We start from the raw sequence: 19,122 nt of genomic DNA on the forward strand, positions 1-19,122 counted from the left end.
TTAACACTCCTGCGTTTGGGACTCCTGCGTTTGTCCTAGAACCACAACAAGTAATACAAATATTTTGATTGACAATATTATTTGTTATCAGGATATCTATATGTCTGTCTGTGTGTCTTGGTAATTGCTTGGTAAACCTGGTTCTGCTTTACACTGAAGCTTCTTTTAGGTCCTATATCTATTTTGGGGGAGGCTACTCCATCTCGAAAGAAATTGCCTTTAAAAGATTCCTTACTAAACTAAGTTTTTTTCCTTGATAAAACTAAAATTGAAAGTAGGTGGTTAAATATCCCCCTTTCTTTAAGTAAGGTGCCCCAAGAGGCCTATAGAAGCCCTTTAGTACTAATATAAAAGTACTAAACTAAAATTACTTTGGATAATTATCTGGGCTGTACAATAAATATTTGTGTAATTAATTTCAACAACAAAATTCCTTTCTCGATTGACATTTTTACAATTTTTTCTTTGTTCCGAAAATGGCTTCACCCATAGCCTCAGGTATCTTTATTTTGCTTTAATTTTTTCATCATATATAATATAGATTAAAACATTCTTCTCTAAGTTTTATATATGAACATAAATTCTAAATAAAAGGAAATTAAAAAGTCTCACTTTAAATACAGCTTAGCCTGAGAAGCCGCTCTAGAGGCCTAAATTAACAAACATACTATCCAATGAAAATGAAATGATATGAAAAGAATTTGAATTAAAACTTGTAATTGTAAAATAAGCTATCAAAAGCAATAAAAAGATAATTTTGCAATGCAAATGTTTCCTTTTATAGGACGGTAATAGCCAAGTAAATCAGGGAGGAAGGGAACATTTATTTCCAAGTCCTCAAAGTTTTAAAATAACATTTTCATATTTCTTGGCTCTACAACTTTGGGTACTTTTTATTGATTTTTGATTGGTTGGTTCATTAAGTTGAGTGTGCGAATGTTTCAACAACTAATTGTAATCAACTGAAGGGGTTAGTTTGTGTATCATCATTTAGGATGTGCACGAATTTATCAGCCTTGTCTTATCCCTTTAGATCCCTGCAAGTAAATGGCAGATAAAGAGATAGAAAATATTTCTGTGAATTTTTGCTGACATTTCAAATTTAGCATTCACAGTAATTTTCTGATTATGACTTCAAGCAAAATGGACAAAATTTGTTGGGAATAGTCCCTTTCGTAACATCGCCCCATAAGGGGCGATTCGTCGTATTTTTAAAATGGCTTTTTAAAGGTTATTTTAGGTTAGGTGATTGCCCCACAGGGTTAGGTAATTGGCCCCGCAGGGTTAGTGCCCCCCGCAGGGGCTAGAAATAGGAGAAAAGCTACTGTTAAAAATACGAAGAATCGCCCCATAAGGTGCGATGTTACGAAAGGGACTATACCCAATTTGTTTTTATATTATTTGTCAGAGATTTAAAGGGATAAGACAATGACTGATAATTTAATGTATATCCCCAATGATGATACACCAAGTTACCCCCTCTGTATATTTCAATGATTTATTGAAACGTTTTGATACCTAACTAAATTAACCACCAATTAAAATTCAATAAAAGTCCCCAAAGTTGCTAGGTCATCGAATAAGAAAACGTTATTGTAAAACTTTGGGGACTGGTGTAATAAACAGCTCAATACTCCCCCCCCCCCTCCATGATTATTTATACATTATTGCGAGCTTTATACAATGTATAATATACATTGCAATTTATTATTTACGATAATATTCAAATAACCTAATTATCCCAAGACTTAAATTTAAAAGTAAATAGTCTTAAACCATCCCAGGACCTATTTGATGCTTGCCTAAAATGGAGAACTACATTGATTCATTGGTCAGCGAGATCTTAAATGATAAACAAACCAAACGTTACTTCTTTATATCATTGGATTTCCTTTAACTTGTAAGTGTTAGTACCCTAAACATATCATTCACAAAAGCTGCATATTATTGGCCATCGGACTATCATACATAAATTGTAAGGTAGCCTCACAATACACAAATAATATTAATATCTATAGGAGTGGCTTAATGGCCAAACATTTATTTAGATATAATAGCAAGACATCCCTTTTTCCGCATTATAAAAGCATATAAAAAAATATTATTGCTTTTTTAGTGATTAGATTATCATTTTAGAATCAGCTACTTTTATTCATCTTGGATTCTTGTTTTAATTTTTGGATATCAAAGAATACAACCACACCCTACTTTTATCAATCTAAATGTCAAATAAAGTTTATTTATTCTCAATTTTATTTTATAAAAAAAATATCTATGATTATAATGCACTCTGCATTTAGGCCTCCCATTTTAGAGGCGGCTGGGTTTGGTAAAAAAAAGTCAAAATTCTGCTGTAGATTATTTGATTGATGGATTAGATGAATTTTGTTAAACTGCGGCCATAGCTGATTATTTATCTAGGCGGAAAAAAAGATTACACTATTAAGCCACCTACTTGCAGAAGATTCTTTCCAGTATGGGTTCGAATCCGATCACTTTCCGCGGGATTATTGTATTAATTTTGCTTTTCATTGTTGTAGTTTAGTATTGTATACAAAAAGTCTTTAAATAAAGATTTTTATGTCTATTCTATTTAAGTATTATAATAAAGAAAGAAAGAATAGACAGTTAGAATGATTTTTATCTTGAATGTTGTCAGAAAAAAAGATCTTATAATGTAAACAACAAAACCTTTTATGTGTAAACTTCCTTGATGCTACATTTTTTTGGAGAATGATTGAGTGATTTTATTTAAATCGTTTTATCCACTTGAAAGCTTACTGAGAATAGAGACAGGTTTTCGGCTATTTTAATCATGTCTGAGTAAAATTTAACTTTGTAATTTAGTTTTAGGAATACTGACATGATATTAAATTCAAAATATTACCTAAACTTGATTTTTAAAAATTATGATTATTTCGCCCTTAGTCTAAAGGGGATACGATAGTGATCAGTAAAATTGCCTTATTCAACATCAAGAAACTTATAAATTTTCTCTTAAAAGTACAACTAAATAAGACCAGCATTTTTAGAAATCTTTAGCTTCAGACAAAAAAAGCCTTTCAACTTACTTTTATTGAATGGAAGATATAGATTCTTTAACTAATGCTTTGTTTTGGTTATAATGTTGACAAAAATATCCGGTAATTCTACTATTAATAAAACGTTTTGTAAAGATTAAATTCCTTCAAAAATCTTTGAATATCTGTCATTTTCTCTGATGAAGGTCTTCTAAGAGGAAGTGAAGTGCAGTGATGTTGATTTAAACCAAATTTTATCCTTCAATAATTTTTTTTCCTTCTAATATGTGATTTTTATGACAAGAAAAATTAGGGTTGTCATTAGTACGTCCTTCAAAAATGTTATTAATAGCGACAGGAAGATTATATTAATTTCAATTTATCAGTTTCATAATCTTTTGTTATTAACATGATTAAACAACCGTGGCAACATTAATAAATTGATCACAACATTAAGATCTTCGACAGTAAAAAAGGGATCGGACAATGGGATATGATTCAAACTTCTTGAAATTCCTCCTTTAGTAACTAGTAATTATGGAGAAAGTAGGGTTGTAGATTTATATGATTATCATGATTTATCATTGCTAAAAAAAGACGTTTTTTATATATAAAAAAAAATAGACTAGTCCATAATACTTGATAATAATCTTTTTTTAAATTGCTATGAAGAATGGACTGGTCTAAAATTGGAAGAAAGTAAAAAAACAGAAATAGACTGGTCCATAATAGGGGGAAGGTAGAAAATACACGAGAAAATAATTATTTTATTTGTTTAGATTGCTATGAAGAATGGCCTGGTCCAGAATTGGGGACTGGTAGAATATACAACATCAGAACAGGCGGAACAATTATGGATGAACAGAGATACTCTTGTCCTTGATGGAAAGAGAATTAGGTAATATCTTATTTCTTTTTTATAAATCACCAAATGCCAGTAACTATAGATTTATTCCAAGGTATTCAATTGTTTCTGCATAGATAAACATAAATAAGACTGTTTTCAAGCAACATATTATTCAGCAAAATTATAATGACCGCTATATGCGAATTTAAAGGGTCTTAATCTTATTAACTTGATGTAGAATTCCTATAGTATTTTATTTTTAATTCGGACTGCTAGTTTGTACAACCCATTAAATATATTAAATGAAGAAACACAGTTTTTGAGCCAATGAACTAAAAATTTTCTTTGTAAAACTTTTGGGATCAGTATAATTTACAGTGCATTATCCCTTCTTCCCTGGCAAATTCCCAATCTCACATTAACAGCTCAGTGCCATGACGACAATAAATTAGTAGAAATATGCGCAAATTTCAGCTTTAATCTTGCAAATAAATGTGTTGCTATAAAGTTGCAATCAATCCAGGGTGATTTTCTAGGACCAAGGCTGCGGACTCGTAGCCACACCTTTTCTTTATAAACTTGATTGTGCAAAACAAACTACAAATGTCGAAACAATTCCACCTATCATTTCAAAATGGGGGAAAATTTGTTCATCATAGTTGGGGATTCACTACATAATCCCTTTTCTTATCCCTAGATATCCCAAAAGGTTAAAAAAGACCAACTTATATTCCATTAACTTTGCCCTTTTATCAGTGAGGAAGGGGACAATGGACTGTAAATTACAATGGGTATCAAAGGTTTATAAACATGTCTCTCGTTCGTTGGCTTAACTCTTTACAGACGTTCATATCTTGATTGGGTTAAACAAACTAGCAATCTCCAAACTTTTATCCAATGATTTAATCTACACAAGGATTAAATTTGTTAATTATACATAGTTAGAGGTGTACATTGTCCATTGTCTTATTCCTTAAGATCTCTGCAAAAAAATGAAAAATTTGCACATAAAATGTAGCTCCACCTCCCTGGCTATGAAGGCATAATGTCCAAGCGTGTGCATAGTTTTAGTCTACCTCTATGTACCTGTTTTTATTAAACCTGACACTTTAAATTTCACGCTTGTCCTCTACTACATTCCTATAAACTCCTCTTTATTACCGGGGCTCGGCAGCTGCGCCACAGCCGTGCATAAGCCTCAAATTTAACCCGATTGTGTGCAAAGACAAAAATTCCGAAAAGATGGATTGTCTTTTTAGGAACAGGTTTAGACATCCAGTTGAATTATAAAGTTATTATATGACGATTTCAGTAAGGCTCATACGCGGCTGACAAATGACTGCCGAGCCCTGTTTACTCTTTTTTATGCAAAATTTAAATTAGATTAAAGTTTAAATTTATGAAAACATTTTTAACCTCTTAGATTAACATGACAACTAATCTAAATTCACAAAAAAAATTTAGCTCACAGTGATCTATGCAAATTAAAATTCAAGTGCTATTTTTTTGCAAATTAGAGCTCACAAATATTGGCCAATCCACTTTGTATTGGTGGTGGTATGCTTTGTTGCTTTTTTTTTCATTCTGCGTTGAAACAAATCAAAAACAATTGAACAAATGTGAGAACTTCAAAGACGAATTGTTAAAGGAAAAAGGGATTTATTTATGGCTTTAAGATTTGTCATTGAGGGTAAAGAATATATTTGTAAATACAAATTAAATTCAAAAAGGATGACAACATACATTAGACGGTAGAACAAACGAACATATACACTTGTGTTGATAAGAAGGATTCTGTTTAGGGACATACTTGCATTTTTATGACTTATTTTACAAAAAAAAAGTTTAAATTCAGCATGATTTAAATGAACGAATATAGAGTTATACTCTTTCTATATAATATCTAATTGTTTCAGGAATAATCATGCAAAACTTGAAATCAGTAGGACATGTCTAAATTAACAAACAGAGCTAACCATTAGGGATAGACGGGCGGATGTACAGACACGAATTATAGAAAAGCGTCGCATATAGCAGGCCCTATGGTGGCAATTTCGGTTTACTTACATATACCTTCAGTCGTGCAAACTTAAAAGACTGAAAAGGCGACAATAATGCTCTGAATTAATTTGCATTGTACTTAAAGTTTACAATTAACACAAAGTAAATTTGATTATTAGACCGTAGACACGAGAAATCCGTAGGAAACAAAGACTTATGCAAATTAGCTTAATGATTATATGTAGCGTAGCAATTCTACAACCAAGTTATATTAGTCCGTCAGTCATCTATTTCTATTGCATTTATATAATTTTGGGATAGATTATACTGATTTTTCGTTCAGGCAAATGAATATAGGATATATGTACTTGGATATATTGACAGGGGAAAATTTGTTTTTAGTTTAGCTTGAAAATGAGGACCTCATTTATTGGTCAGTTCGTTCATCTAGAAGGGGGAAATGGAATAATGGGGGTGGATGGGGGATATTGTTATTATAGCCAACTGCGAGCATCACGTTATCAGAGTACATGAAAATCTGTTGCAACATCCAAAGTAAAAATAAATTGGTTTCAGACATATAACCAATGTTGATTAATAAATATGTTGTTACTGTACATTTGTTAATGTTCGTTTGTTTGACCGTCAAATTTATTAAGCTTCTCTTTTACGAATGTTATCATCCTTGTTTTACATGTTACGTAAGTAGATTACGTTTGTGCTAATTATGTAAAGCTTGAGTAGTTTTATTTATCATTATGCTAAGTTAATTAAGAGCAAATCATGTCTTTATCTTGTAACTGTATGAAACATCAGGGAAGGAGGGGACATTGGGCTGTTTATTACAATAGTCCTCAACAAAGTTTTAAAATAACGTTTTCTTATTTGTTGCTTAAAAACTATGGGAAGTTTTGTTGAATTTTGATTGGTTGGTTCATTGAGTTGGATGTCCACATGTTTTCTACCACTGATTGTAATCTACAGAATATATAATTTTGTGTACACCATTGGAATGTACATCAATTTATCGACCATTGTCTTATTTCTATAGATCACTGATTATACATGTTAAATTTGTTTGTTCAATATTTGAATAAACAAATCAAACGAACGTAGAGTGTCTGCGCTTTCGATAGGAAAAGAAAAAACAACATGTAATATTTCCAAATATATAATTAGAATAAATTAATATATTAATATATAATTATTTTAAATTTTTATTTTAGTATTCGTGAAAAATTGTCTGAAAATCAATGATATATGTACATGATTTTGTAGTATGGCTGAGAACTGGTTCTAATCCAGAGGATATTAATCAGATTCGAAGTCATATTAAAAAAGAATTGATGCACTTTTCTACTTGTACCTATTTTTCCCCGGAATCACCAAGAAAAAGTCTAACTAGTTCAAATAAAAGATTCAAGGAATCTGTTCTAATCAAAACACAAATTTACTTTGCATTTAGTAATTGCCTTAAAAGTCAATTGTTTGCCTACATTTAAACAAAATCATTAAAACATATAAAAAAACAACTACTTAAAGCTATAAACGATTCTATTATATCCAAAAATGTTGTGGTAAAAAATGTATAAGGTAAAAAAAACAACAGCAATTATTTGCATAAAACAAACAATAAATTGGTGGAAATTTGAATCTGTAAACTCATTGGAGCGCGGTGGCGTGGCGTACCAAGCAAAGTGTTTCCTCATTTTTACCATAATTAAAAAAACATAGCAATTTTACAACCGCTTCGTCTAAATATTTATAAACTGCCCAAAGACCAATGAGAAGCTACACTGTAAAGGAGAACCGTATCGGGCCAGCGATTAGCGAGATCCTTCGGTACTAACATACAGATAGAGATCCTTTTACTAAATTATATTCTTTTTTTTAAATCATCCTGTATTTTTTGTTGATTTGAATTTTGCTTTTGAAGCTATAAAAAAAACCTAAACTATAGGACAGCTTTGCTATGCCAAGAAAACCCCCTTTTTCAGTTGATTTGTGTGGACACTCACAACTCTCAAGTTCATGGATTTTAGAATTCTGAATGTTAACAACATTTGCGTTGGTTTTAGCACATGGAATATCTTAGATATATGGGCAGGTAGATTATTTTACCCATTTTTACGACAGTTAAAATACATGAAAACTTTTAATTTGTTTCATGCAAAATTATGGAATTAAGATTAACATTTTAAAGCTATATTTTAACAGAGTAATGAAAAAAATGAGAGCATATTTATCCTTTAGCTTTTTTTTGTGGATTTATCAAATACTTTTGGATAATCTAAGAAAAGAAAGGGTTGGAGAATAGGGAGAATATTAATTAGTGGTTTCACACAAAGTGCCTTTCAAGCAGTGACAGGGAGCCCTAACCATGCGGGGCTTCCAAGTACGCAATAAAGCCTGACCCAATGTAATAAACAAAACAAACTTTATTTCAAAATCAAGAAGGGGGGTTCTATTCTCGACAAAGTTTTTTTAGGGGAATAATTTTCCTTTATACGAGAGAATTTCTACATAACACTCATATATTGCTAAAGCCTTCTAAAATTTCAATAAGCTACCTGGCTACTTGTCTAAATTAGTCTGTGTCTACAACATTTGCGTTGGTTTAACTTTTGGAACATGATTATTACACAATGATATATAAAACATATGCCAGTTTTGTTCGGTCAAAAGTTAGATAATACTCAATTATGTAAAGTAATACATATGGTATTCATTGAGGATTGAAAAATTTATTTCATTATTTTAAAAGAAATATTAAAGATATTGGGCATAAATTGTATTATATTAGGAAAGGTTATTTCGCCCAAAAATTAAGGTGGAAAGGAAAACAGACTGACATATAATACTTTTGGAGTAGCTTCGATTTGAAAGTAAGAATTTTGTCCTGTAATATAGAATAGTGAAAAAAGACACTTAAAATTAACATTATGCGCAGTTTTCTTTTGTCAAGCAGTTGTTATCTACATTTTCGTTGACATTTGAAATTGTCTTTATTATTCAGAGAAAATAAGATTAAAAAGAACACATTTTGAAATGGTCCAAGTTTAAGACGATAATGCAATTGTTTCGAATTAAAAATGAAGAATAACAAACATATAAGAAAATAGTAACAAGGATAATCAAGTAATCAAGATAATGAAGTAATGATAAAAATATGATAAAGGACCTGCTGCAATAATTGGGATGTTGGGTCAGGGATCTTAAAAGATAAGACAATGGACCAGTGTTATTTACAGTCCAATGTCTCCTCCTTGATGTTATAATTTTAGTAACTTGAGATCAACTACAATGGTCTGTAAGATGTTATCACTAATTATTTTAGGTTTCAATAAAAGTTATATACTATTAATTAATTTAACAGCATAATAAATTCATGATAACTGATGATTATTTTCCAGAACTAATTTAAATTTAATTAGCAAAACATTATGACATGTAATAAAGCCTTGTCTATGAGATAATTTGACTACACTAATCTTTTTCCTTCCTCTCTTTTTAATTTTATCAGGAGCAAAGCTTTTTATAATTAGGGTATGTTTGTATATCCGCTAGTTTATGATTAATTCCATGAGCAACCCCTGATGTAATACCCAAATGTATTTTGTATTCCTCTCATTAGCCATTATATATAGATATATATAAGTTAATATTATATAAATATATAAAGCTACTATTAAAACATGAAATATCTTTGTAATAAGATATATCATAGAATATTTATATATTATGCTGCGTTTTTGGAACATTTTTTATCCTTGTTCAACTAATATTCTTATTCTTCCTGTATCGAATAAAATCTCCATGCAACAGGGATCTTGAGGGATAGGACAACGGACGTTAAATCTTTGTTCACCCCCAATTATAATAAACAAAACGATACCTAATGTATATTAAAATTACTGGGGGGAAAGTTTGTACACTGAAGGTCACTTTCAATAAAAATACCCAATGTTTTAAAACCAACCAGTGACATTTTGGGTTTTTAAAACTTTGGGTACCTATGTAATTTACAGTCTAATGTTCCCCCCTCCCTGAAATGTAAGCATACAATGAGAAGGAAGTCAATTATTTTTGCAAATCCTCTGCTAGTGATATATATCATTTTCGCACCGTATTTTTGTTGCAAATTTTGTAAATTGCCCTGCAATATAAACAAGGGCTTGTCGGCTGCAGCAGCCGCGCTCCTTATCGTACAAACGACGGGAAAATTATTAAGAAAAAAACTATCCGTCATGTCGTCATCTCGTTCACTGCAGAAGTATTCTCAGCTGCCATATAGAGAATAAAGAAGCCGCGGCATCCGTGAGGCGAACCCCGCTCACATACCCGCCAAATTTGTAACCGAATCGCACAAAAATAGTGCGGCTGCCGAGCCCTGATTTAAACTACTACAAGCAAAAGCAACAATTTACAGTTTTGTTGAACATTGATTTTTATATTTTTTTATGATTAATATAAGTAATGTTGTAATGATTTATTGTAAAGTAACATTTTATATAATGTTGCTTTTATTGTCATTTAACAATATTTTGGCAATATTTGTTGAATTATAAAATCATTATTTGGAATTACAATTAACATTTCTGGCAAATTTATCAACTATGGATTAAAAGGCATACCTAATTGTACATTAATAGGTAAACCTAACATATTTTTTTGTATGTTTAAAATCACGTACTCTAATAATTCATTCTGTTTTTACCATTATCTTTAAAGACTTAGCCTTTTTACTATAGTTTGAAAAATACTAGCGGCTACGCCATTGAAGGTCCTTTACTAGTGAAAATTAAAGGGGGGGGGGGCGAGATTGACCCACCACCTTAAATTTTAATTTTATAATGCACAAACTGTTTATGAGGGGTAGAGTTATTTTTTTCTGGTGTGATTTATATTTGTCAGTAGTAAATGAAATTCTATTACAAACAGATAGACACACATACTATTACTTTTTTAGAGGATTGTGCCACTCCAAAACTTTAGAAAGACATTCAAGGTTTTAAGTTTTGTTTCTTAATGTAAAATGTTAATAAGACCTATCCTTTCTACATAATTTACTTTCAATTAAATAACAAGCAATACTTTTAATTATTATTTTATTCAGTAAAAACAAAAGTGCGAATCATTTTTTTTGTGGCAACTCTCAAAAACAATTTCACAATAAATCTGCTAGTAATCAAGAATACATGTATGGGTTAATGATATATAAATTTAGTTTGACTTAAAATTCCTGTTTTTACAGTTATAGACATACATTTTTAGCTCTTGAAGTTTTACATACCAGAAAATATTTTTAGATCCCATTTTACTATCCCCCACTCTCTGAAAAATGCAATTTTAATGCTAAATACCTAATTGGTATTTACCGAATATTTTTTGCATAAGATTTTAGCAAAGAATTTAAATATTTAGTGCAACCAAGGAGTGGGGGGCGAAGCCTGGGTCAAAATACAACAAGAACGATTACATCAATTTATAACATAGCTTTAAATATTTTCAAGAAAAATTGAATTTTATGTATTTACTTTTTCAAGCAATCAATTTAACCATGTGTACCATTAACATATCCATGCTTTATTTTTTTGGTATTAATTTTTATACTTTTTTCTATTAAAAACAACCTACTCATTTAAACTTATTTTTTGTATGAGTCTACCTTAACCACGGATATTACCGACAAAACAACCAACCGACAATCATATGAACATATATAGAGTAGCTTCGCTCATAATATTATGTTTTGATCTTTAGGCATAAGGAAATGAACAATTTATAACCTAACCTTTATAAAATTGTTTCAATAAAGGGCAATCCAATTTTATTCCCATAATCCCTTTTTTATCTTTTTATCTTCTCTATTCTTAAATAAAAAAATCTAAATGGCAGCTATACTTCTTGTCAAATAAGTAAGTCTATAAAGGTAATGAAACGGCTAAATATGGATAAAATCAAAGAGATTATTTTATTTAGAAGTTTAATTTTCATCATTTAAGATAATTATCCCACAAAGTATTAAATAAATAGGACGAGTCAATCAATTCTAATATATTGTTTATTTCAGAGTTCAGTTTTGTGCTCCTAACATTCCAGCAATCAATATCTACATGAGCTTCATCAATAACTCCAATGGAAGGTAAGAATTTTGGGATCTAGTGCAGTACATGATAAAATGTTCCTGGTAACGATTAACTCCAAAAATCTATAAACTTGATAAGCTGCTAGCTTCCAAACGGCTGAATGAACATGAATGCCCGTGATAAGTAGCATAAAAAGGCCTATAAATAATATGGAAAAGTCAAAATACAATGATGCACAGGGAAAGCTTCACTGACGAAAAACAAGTAAAATAAGTCTATTTTATTTATGTGAATTTCGAGAGTAATTATTGAGTAATGCCTACCATATTTAACATATAATTGATTATTCCATTTGATTTTGAAAAATAAATAAAAAATTTTATCTTTTATAATATTCGGCCAAAATTATTGGTTGAAAAGTTTAGACACTTCTAGTTTTAAACTAACCGATGAAAATAAAAGTACCCAAATTTTTTAAGTCAACGAATAAGATAAAGTGGTTTTAAAACGTTGGGTATCAGTTTGATTTACAGTCAATTTCCCCCTTCCTCCCCGTACCCTCAGAAATGCATACATCATATTACAATAATTTGTAATATACTTTGAATAACAACCAAAGGAAAGATATGAAATTTTATAACAACAATAAAACAATAAAAAAACATATCAAATAACAATTAATCATGCATGAATTAAAACTTATAAAACCAAAATGAAATCAAAATTTATTAGTTTTATGACAAATATAGTTTAGTACAATAAAAATTAATTCAATTGTTTTGGCATAAGGGAGAATTGAGGAATATGGGGATAGGTAAATGTGAGATAAATTAATCTTTCGTCAACCAATATACGCGAAAAAGAGTGTTTTAGAATCATAGATATTTTTGTATTTTTATAGAAGAGAATTTGTTGATTTTTCTCCAATAAGTGGAGGTTCAATTTATTATACATTTTTCAGTATGACTTTAAAATTGATTATTATCCTCTGAATTAGATCCAGTTCTCAGCCATACATGAAAAAAATCTTGTATCGTATCTTGTATGCTAGAAAATTTTCTACGAATAATAAAATGATAAAAATTTTAATTTTTATACCAGTTTTGTTACTCCTGGCCTTCCGATTTCTTATGATTTTAAAATTTACTTTTCTGCGAAAAGCTGTCTATAATACGATGGAATAAATATCTATTAATTTCCCTTTATCCCTGGGAAATATTGAATAGGCAATATTCAATAAGTAATTACACATGAAACCAGGGATGTAAAGGGATAAGACAATGGACGATAAATTGATATACAATTATACACAAAATAACCCTTTGTGTAGATTACAATTAGCGGTTGAAACGTTTGAACACTCAACTTAATGAACCAACTAATCAAAATTCATAGTAAAAGTCCCCATAGTTGTTAAGCTAAAAAATGAGAAAACGTTATCATAAAACTTTGGGGACTTGTGTAATAAACAGCATAATGTCCCCTCTATCCCTGCTTGAAACTAACAAGTATGACAATATTCAGAATAATAATAACAACACGTAGCTCTGCCATATTGTCCTTTGAATCATCATACCAAGTTTGGATTTGATATTCCAATCATACGCATGGAGGGAGGGGCCATTTCGGTCCCAAAGTTTAAAAACATGTTCACTCATTCATTTGTTTAAACCCTGTGGGGGCTTTTATAAATCCTCATTGGGTTGTACAAAATAGCTGTTTGTTTAGCAAAATTAGAAATGTTCTTTAGTTTATTGTTTATTAATTGTCTTTTCACTTAAGATCCCTGTTAAATAAATCTGACTGACTTACCATTATACATTATGACAGAAAAGCTTCGCTCTAATAATGTAAACAAATGACGTGGTTACAAGAAATTTGTTCTTTGTTTTATACTCCAATCATTAAGTTACATGAATGAACATTTTTTGTTGTGAACTTTTTGTAAAATAGCTTATAGGCATAGATTATTGAGCCATTATTCATTAAGAAAAAAAGTGTTTTGTATCTTAAAGCTTTGAACAAAATATGCATTTGTTGATAAAGATTGAAAATTTTAAAATGATTATTCCCTCGTATTATTGATATCTGTCTTTCTAGAGAAGCTTCTTAAACATTCAGGATGGTTTTATTTTTGGAATATTTAATTTCAGTCACATAGTGTTAGTCGGTTTTAGGCTATTTTATGCTACATGCTAGGGGTGAAGCCACTATCTATCTTATTAAATTTCAGAAAAATATCATAATTTGATAATTGAATCTCATGGAAGTATTAATTTAGCCAATGAAATATTTTTATTAAAAACATATTAAGATAAATTCTAATAATATTTGTATTAACAAGATTGTTAAAATCAAATTAACAATGACAATTATGTTAATAAATGGCGCAGCATCATCAAGCTAGTAAAATACATTATCATAATATTTTTGAAAACTTTATCTATATTCAGTAAATGTAATTTTAGAATGAAAATAAGTTTGTTATATCAAAGCTTTTGAGAATAAAATTTTTAAAAAGTATTTATTTTCTGTGCATTTGTGTGTGTATTGTCTGGTCAAAGTTCGATGTGGACGGACAGATATAGTCTGGTTATAGAGTAGCTGCGCTACTTATAAGACATGATGAGGAACTAAATGTTCTGAATCAGCATAAAAACTTTACATTGTTCACTGTTTTTAATTGCTTCTTTTAAACTAATGTCATGAATATTTGACATAAGCAATTAAATTTTATTAAAAACAAAGATGATTATGCAACAATAAAAAGTTAAATAGGATAGAATTTTAGCAGATATAAAAGTGGTAGGTAGTGTCTATTAGTTTCTTTCTGTCTAAAGATCTAACTGACGGCTGAAACGATTTGGTTCTCAGCGGAACCGGAAAAAAATTGACAATCCCCCTAAAAGCCATTTTATCTAAAAACAAATTGCGCAAATAAACTAGAGGCTAGGGCACAACTTTTAGTCTAACAAATAAAACTCTAAAGCAAATTTGTAAAATTAAAGTCTTTAAAGTTGTGAAATATTACTATTTGTCAATTTATATTTTCCAACATCAAAAAAAAGCAATCTTCTTTTTATGGTAAATTCATGAATAAAAATCACATTAGGGTTTTCTGCAAGTTCTTTAAATGCTTATGTTGGGAGCCAAGTTACTCTATACTTCAAAATATCTGCCGGTCTCAAACATTTTGGGTGAAAATTGAGTTTTCTTGGCTCCTATGAATGATAGACTGGTGTATTTTTTGTAAAGATTCTATCTACCAATATGCATCCAGTATATAATTTTCCTGGTTCATTGTTCTGTCGGTCATATTACAAAAGACACATTTATATGAATGTTTAAAGGTTTCGTAATTTTTTATAATTTTTTCCGACAAATAAACGTCTGTTCTTTAACTCATTTTGCTCGTTTATTCATCCAAGATTTTTTTATGCTTTGCTACTTTTTATGAAAATTAATTGTAACGTCATTAAATGTTTCACGTGACTTTTGCTTAGTAACATCAATTTTAAGATTTAAATTTACATTAAATTAATCCTTCAGTTTTGCTACTTTTTGACGCAATTGTCCTTGTTAAAATGCGTACATGACAAACCAAAATATGAGCCTTAATATTTTGGTGGCAAAACACATTTCCTTTTCGCTAGTAAATTATAAAGACACATGTAGAGTGTAACTAAGGTGCACACAAATGCACTTCCAAACGAGGAAAACAATATACAAAGCAAGCATACAATGTAATTATTATTATTTGGATCTTACACAAGATTATCATGTACTGAAATAAAATGAAACTTGTAGCTGGCTAAAATAATGATCCCCCAATCACCCCATAACTCCATCCCCTCTCTTCATGTATGAGCAAACTGGTTAATAAATGATGTCAATGTTAGCAACCTATATTGACGACAATTTTCCCGCTGTCAAAATATCCACGTATATTTTAACTGTATAACCTAATAATATATGTAGTTTCTACATTAAAGAAACTATGATAACAATAAGCTATATTTCATTGCATTATAGTAAGTTTTTCATAACCATGTTAGTTTGTTTTTGAATTATGAAAATTTAAAGATGAATTACTTAGAATTTAATAAGCTTTCTGACAAAAATATCTATTACTGTTAATTGAGACCTTCTTATAACCGAAAAATTACAATGACGTAAGTACTCTATATAAGTCAGAATTATAGAAAAGATTCGCTTTTAAATTACATTAAACATATGTGCAATTATGAGTGATAAAGGAAGCCAAGCATTAAAATAAAGAGTTTCAAACAAAGAACTTATTAAGAGGAAGAATATATAAATAAGATTTTTGGTTAGTTCATTTTAACTAACTATAATGGATGTTTAATATACGTGGATATTATAACAGAGGTTGCTAACTCGTTTATTGGTCAGTTCGTTCATCCAGTAGGAGGGAAGGGGATGGGTAAAAGTTGGTGGAAAAGGGAAATCGTTATATTAACCCACTGCTATTTCACTTTATTAGAGAAAGTGAAAATCTGGTAATAGATCCAAGTAATAATAAATCCATTATAATTATGATCCTTCTTACATTCAATATTAAGGAAGCTTATCGAATTTTGATGGGTTGGTTTAATAAGTTGAGCATCCGAACGTTTCAACCACTAGTTTTAATCTACAGAAGAGGTAATTTTGTGTATCATCATTGGAAATGTACATCAATTTGTCGGCTATTGTTTTATCCCTTTATATTCTTGGTTATTATCCCCCAGCCCCTATTGTATTGAACCACAGATACTAAAAAGACTGCAATCCTATTATATAAAGTGGTAAGGTTTTTGAGTTTGTAGCTTAAGATTTCGATAGCTACCGAACCGATTGAGTTCTTCAATTTAGGCCAGCTTTACGTAGGTCCCAGGATGGCAATAGGCTGTTTTAATTTTAGATTTATGCTTAAGGATGGGTTTAGACTTTTTTCTACACTCTTACATGCAGAGCGCTTAATTGGTTTTTAAAGAGTTGATCATTCGTCTGGCTTAAGATTTCTAGTTTGCCTTGCAAAAGAAACAAATAATGTTTAATCAAGCTTTAAATTAAATGTTTATACAGTTAAAGAGGTAGAGAAATTTGTTTCAATGTGTATATTGCATAGGCCTTACACAGAGAAAGACAATTATAAACCATTATTTATCAAGTTAAATCATATACTCTTGAATGTTTATCAATTGATTATATATTCCGTTTCAATTTTGTTTTTCTTTTATTAGAAAAAATCCTAATTTTAGTGCTGTAATGGATATGTATTAAATAGTTGTAAGTTTTTTTGACTGAAGCTATATCTCAGAAAATCGGTTGTACTTTTCAGGAACCTCTAAGGTCTTGGGGTGGTTTTATCCTTTTTTCCTCCTCGGGTTAACAAATTCCCCACCTTAAAAAACAGAAAATGAAAAAAAGATCTTAATTAATTTAAATCACCGAAAATAAGTCCCCATTGCTGCTGCCCTAGAGAAATGAAACCAGATTATCCCCCATCACAACCCCCCTCCCCCTCCCCCAAGACTACTCTACTTGCATGGTTTGTCCGTGAAACAGTTTCTCAGTGTCAATGTCATTGGTGCAACCAACGCGCGCACACACACACATTAAATTTAAACTTGAAGTGTTCCAACAAAAACGTCAAAAACAATCAAATGTTAATAATTTTTTTTTGTTGCATTAAATTTTCAAATAATTTAGAAGTTTCATCATATTTTTTTTGTTTAGGCTATTAAAAGGCTTTTCAATTCAATTCAATTTTTGAAGAAAATTGCTAAATTAAAAATTTATTTTCGGCTAATTGTACAACATATAATAGCATTGTATCTTAATTGATTTTAATATAAAAAAAACATTACCGAAATATACATTGACATCTAAAATGTCTGAATTTATATTTTGTTTTTAAGTTAGCTCTTATATTCTTAAATGTTTATTTGTTTTGCTTCATTGTAACCACACTTATATAACTTGTATCAAGATATGTACTTAAACAAACACACACACACACAGACATACACAAACTCAAATGGGCATATTATGTATATTACTAAAAGAAAATCGCTCTACTTTTAACCCTTAACTTAAAAACATATGTATAACCTTAAGTTTTAAGTTTAACTTACAAGTAATCGTGTTTATAAAACTTTGGGGACCAACCGGTATAATTTACAGTACTATTTTCCCTCCCTCTATGATTTTGTTAAAATTAGTTAGATATCATTCTTTGGATCTTATATTCAATTAAAAGTTTTTTGGATGCTGAAGCTTTGATTTTGACTCTTTTGAGACCTTTGAAATCAAAGGTTTAGTGAATTCTTTCACATTACATTTATTTCTAACTACCCAACTATTATAGGATGGATTAATATTTAGTCTGAATGAAAAACACAAGGTCATTTGATATTCAAGTTTCTATTTATTCAAAATTGATTGTGCTTCAAACAAGGACGATTCAGTCTAATAATAGCGTATCTGTTAGAGAAAAATCCTTAGTTTCATATTGTTAGGTGTGTGTGTGTGTGTGTTTAATGAGTCAAGATTATTCGCAAAATTAGCAGATGAATAAAGATACATATAAGAGCTCTTTTTGGCTCTTTAAATATCTTTTAAATCATAGACAATTTCATATACAAGGTAGCTACGTTTTTAGATGATTACAAGGTTGAACAGGTTTTTGCAAGGGGGTGTCAAACACCCTCCAAAAAACAAAATCGAGAGAGGTGTACGGATGGTTGAGCTTTAGGGGGGTGTGATACTGACAACAAGAGAGGGGTGTTGTTGTATTTCACCCCCCTACACCACTCTTCTACGCGCTTCTGATTACAAGGTTCAATAATCTTCAATTTTGCTAGCCTCTTATTTTCTTGAGCCCTCTTGTAATTTTCCACATCAATAGATCAGATGCCTTTTTATCTCTTATCAAGGCCAAAAAAGCAACAAGCTTTAATCTCAAACCAATACTCTTCATATTATTTATTATCTAAAAAAAGAAAAGTCTTGAATTTTTAAAAAAATTTTAAGTATCTTAAATCAATTAAATCATCGTAAATTATGATTAATCAATCATTTAAGATGAATAAATATAATTGATTTGATTTTGTATGTCCTTCAATACAAAAACATATTTTTAAAATGCCATGAATTTGAA

At 30.0% G+C, this 19,122-nt stretch overlaps 1 protein-coding gene across 1 annotated transcript in view; it reads left to right on the plus strand.

Moving 5' to 3' along the window:
- The window catches only part of LOC145321122 (uncharacterized), a 73,130-nt gene that overhangs the window by 47,250 nt on the left and 6,758 nt on the right, over positions 1–19,122 (plus strand). Inside the window, exons 4-5 of the mRNA XM_080162855.1 lie at positions 3,800–3,918; positions 11,942–12,013. Of these exons, the coding sequence (XP_080018981.1) occupies positions 3,800–3,918; positions 11,942–12,013 (191 nt within the window). The remainder of the gene's footprint in view (positions 1–3,799; positions 3,919–11,941; positions 12,014–19,122) is intronic.

This window comes from Acartia tonsa, chromosome 1 (genome assembly GCF_053477335.1).
Source record: "Acartia tonsa isolate MP-2025a chromosome 1, ASM5347733v1, whole genome shotgun sequence".
NCBI classification, from domain to species: domain Eukaryota; kingdom Metazoa; phylum Arthropoda; class Copepoda; order Calanoida; family Acartiidae; genus Acartia; species Acartia tonsa.